At 42.3% G+C, this 2,929-nt stretch overlaps 1 protein-coding gene across 1 annotated transcript in view; it reads right to left on the reverse strand.

Moving 5' to 3' along the window:
* Positions 1 to 2,929, reverse strand: part of SLC3A1 (solute carrier family 3 member 1) — a 33,622-nt gene that overhangs the window by 20,955 nt on the left and 9,738 nt on the right. Inside the window, exon 4 of the mRNA XM_019647939.1 lies at positions 1,408 to 1,533. Coding sequence (XP_019503484.1) covers positions 1,408 to 1,533 — 126 coding nt within the window. The remainder of the gene's footprint in view (positions 1 to 1,407; positions 1,534 to 2,929) is intronic.

Consider the following 2,929-nt stretch of genomic DNA (forward strand, 5'->3'; position numbering starts at 1 on the left):
AAAACAAAACAAGAACGACACAAGGGGAGAAGATGCCTTGGTGATTCCAACATGGCAGCCTGCATCCTCTCCATTTGGCTGACATCGTGAGCTGTAGAAAGGGACCCACCTCTCTGTTCTGTTCTGGTCTCCTCCCCACCTCCCTCAGAGCACTACCTACCCCACTAACCTATACTCTGGCCCGTTTGTAGCCCCAGCAACAGCAATAATGACAACAGCAACATGGCTAATGTCTATTGTGAATTATGTGTCAGGTACTGTTGGAACCGCCATCACACAGATGCGAGCTGTCACCTGGGCCACTGCAGGAAATCTGTGCACAGGCCACAGAGGGATTTTCAGCAGCTCAGCATATACCCCTTACAGCAGCATCCAAGGCCCCATCGGATCAGCCCCACCCCCTTTTTTCACCTTAGCTCCCTCTCGCCCTCATTTCACTCCAGCACGCTGGTAGGGTTGCCAGATAAAATACAGGACAGCCAGTTAAGTTTTAATTTCTGATAAGCAATGAATAACTTTGTAGTAGAAGTATGTCCCAAATATTGTATTATTCTTTATCTGAAATTAAAATTTAACTGGTGTCTTGTCATTTTATCGTGTAACCCTTCGCATGGGCCTCCAGGTCACTCCTGAAACACATGAAGCACACTCTCCCCTGGAGATCTTTGCGTTTACTCCTCTCTGCCTGAAATTCTCTTCCTCCAGATATAGTCACATGGCTCCTTTTCAAAACTGAGGTTTTTGTCCAGGCAGGACCTCATCTTAGAGGTGTCTCTGAACCAACTCCTCCCTGGCACTCCGAAGCCCCCTGCCCTTAGCATTCATCACCACCTGACATGTTATATATTTTTACTTGTTAACTGTCTGCCTTCCCCTCGGTATACTGGAAACTCCCTGAGCGCAGGGCTGCTTTTATTCACTGCTGCATTCCCAGTGCTTAGAACAGGACCTGGCATGCAGCAGACAATAAGTTAATACCTACTGAGTGAACACAGAAGTGCTGTAAATGGTTAGCTCATTTGATTTTCAAAAAACCCCATGAGACAAATACTGCTATCAACCATGTTTCAAAGAACTTACCCAGAAGCCCAATGCAACCAATGATGGGGCTGGATCCAGACCCCGGAGCCCACACCTGGCCCACCTCACTGCACCAGCTCATTCTCACAGACACAGGGGCAGCTCGGAGCTAAGGCAGCAGATCTTTCTGTCTCCCTCCCATTTTGATTATTTGGGGCTAGAGAAAGGAAGGTGCCACTGACAGACACATCTGAGAGTATGTTTGCCTCAGACACCTTAATCCCAGAATTTAATTGCACTACTTGATTGTGCCTGCACAATTATTGTTCGAAATAACCACTTAAGGACGCATGTCATGGAGACGTCTGTGTGGGTGTCTATACTCACTTCTATTTCTTTTTGAACATCAGGATTGTGGAAATTTAAATCAGGTTGCTCTTTTGTAAACTGATGAAAATAACACTGGTTTCGTTCTTCGTCAAAGTGCCAACTGGAGTTTCCATATACACTTAACTAGCAAAGAGAAAAGAGTAAATCAGTTAGTTATCAGTATTTATATGATGGTATTGCCCATATAAAAATGATAATTGCCATCTTGGCCACATTCAGGTTGAGTGCACAAACTCTAAAATTTTCCTTCTAGGGAGAGCACTAGCTACATAAATTAATCCCCTAACATGCCACCCACTGGCCTAATGTCCACCAAAGCTGGTTGTGAGGTATTTGTATGGTAGAAGGTGTTCATGACAACCACAGTAGCAAATCAATGGTCTCAAATGCCAGACAAGGCCAACTGAAGGAGCAGACACTCCTAGCATATTTCATTGAATCTTTTGTCCAGGCTCTGGGCTCCTGTTTGTGAAACAAAGCAAATGATGGTCATTTGGGGAGAAAGACATATTTCATTGGTCTTAGAGTTTGAATCCAGACAGAGTGAATATTTCAACTATATCCTCAGAGAAGTGTCAGAATCATTCACTTAAAAACTCTACTAGTCCTCAGGAATAAAAGAAATCTAGCAACTTCAAGTGTTGGTACCCAGCAGCATTTGACACTGATGCGTTTCCTCTTTCTAGAAACGCTCACACGACATGACTCTCCTGGTTGACTCGCCTACATTTCCCATCACTCCTTCTCAGTCTATTCCAAGGGACCTTAAATATGAGAGTTCCTCGGGGCTCCATCTTGGGACATTTGTTCATTTCATGCTAAAGAGAACATTTGGACAACATGTAAAAACTGAGCAATTTTGCATACATCTTTTTCTCATTTTTAGTTGGAAGATCTAGTCACGCTGAGTCCACATTTCCATAGTAACACCTGGCTGAAGCTAAGTAGCAGCTGCTGCCTTTCGAGGAAACATACCCTCCTTGCCAGCTCACCTCATGGCCTACCTGGACACAAACTGGGGTAAGGTATTTACAGTATATATAACTGAAAAAAGATCACATCAAGAATACAAAAAGAACTCTATAAAATCTATTTCAAAGGGACAAGCAAGTCAATAAAAAATTGGGGACAGAAGCCATAAACAGGTGTTTCACAGAAATGGCAGTGCAAATGAATAAATATATGAAAAGATATTCAACATTATTAGTAATTAGATAATGACTCCATTGATTATTAGATAAATCATCATTAGTAAGTTTTCTAGATAAATGTAAAATTAAGACTTCAGTGTGATACCAATTTATGTTCACTTGGTAAAAATTACAAAGTCTGGCAGTACTTGCAAATAATAAGAACACGTCTTTTTTATACTGCTAGAGGGGATATAAATTGGTACAACCACTTTGATAATCAATTTGGCATTATCTTGTAGAGTTAAACAAGCGGTATCCTACACCCAGCAATTTCACTCCTAGTCATTTACCTTAAAGAAGCTCTTGCACACATGCCCCAGGAGAAA

Source organism: Hipposideros armiger, unplaced genomic scaffold, assembly GCF_001890085.2.
Source record: "Hipposideros armiger isolate ML-2016 unplaced genomic scaffold, ASM189008v1 scaffold_118, whole genome shotgun sequence".
NCBI classification, from domain to species: domain Eukaryota; kingdom Metazoa; phylum Chordata; class Mammalia; order Chiroptera; family Hipposideridae; genus Hipposideros; species Hipposideros armiger.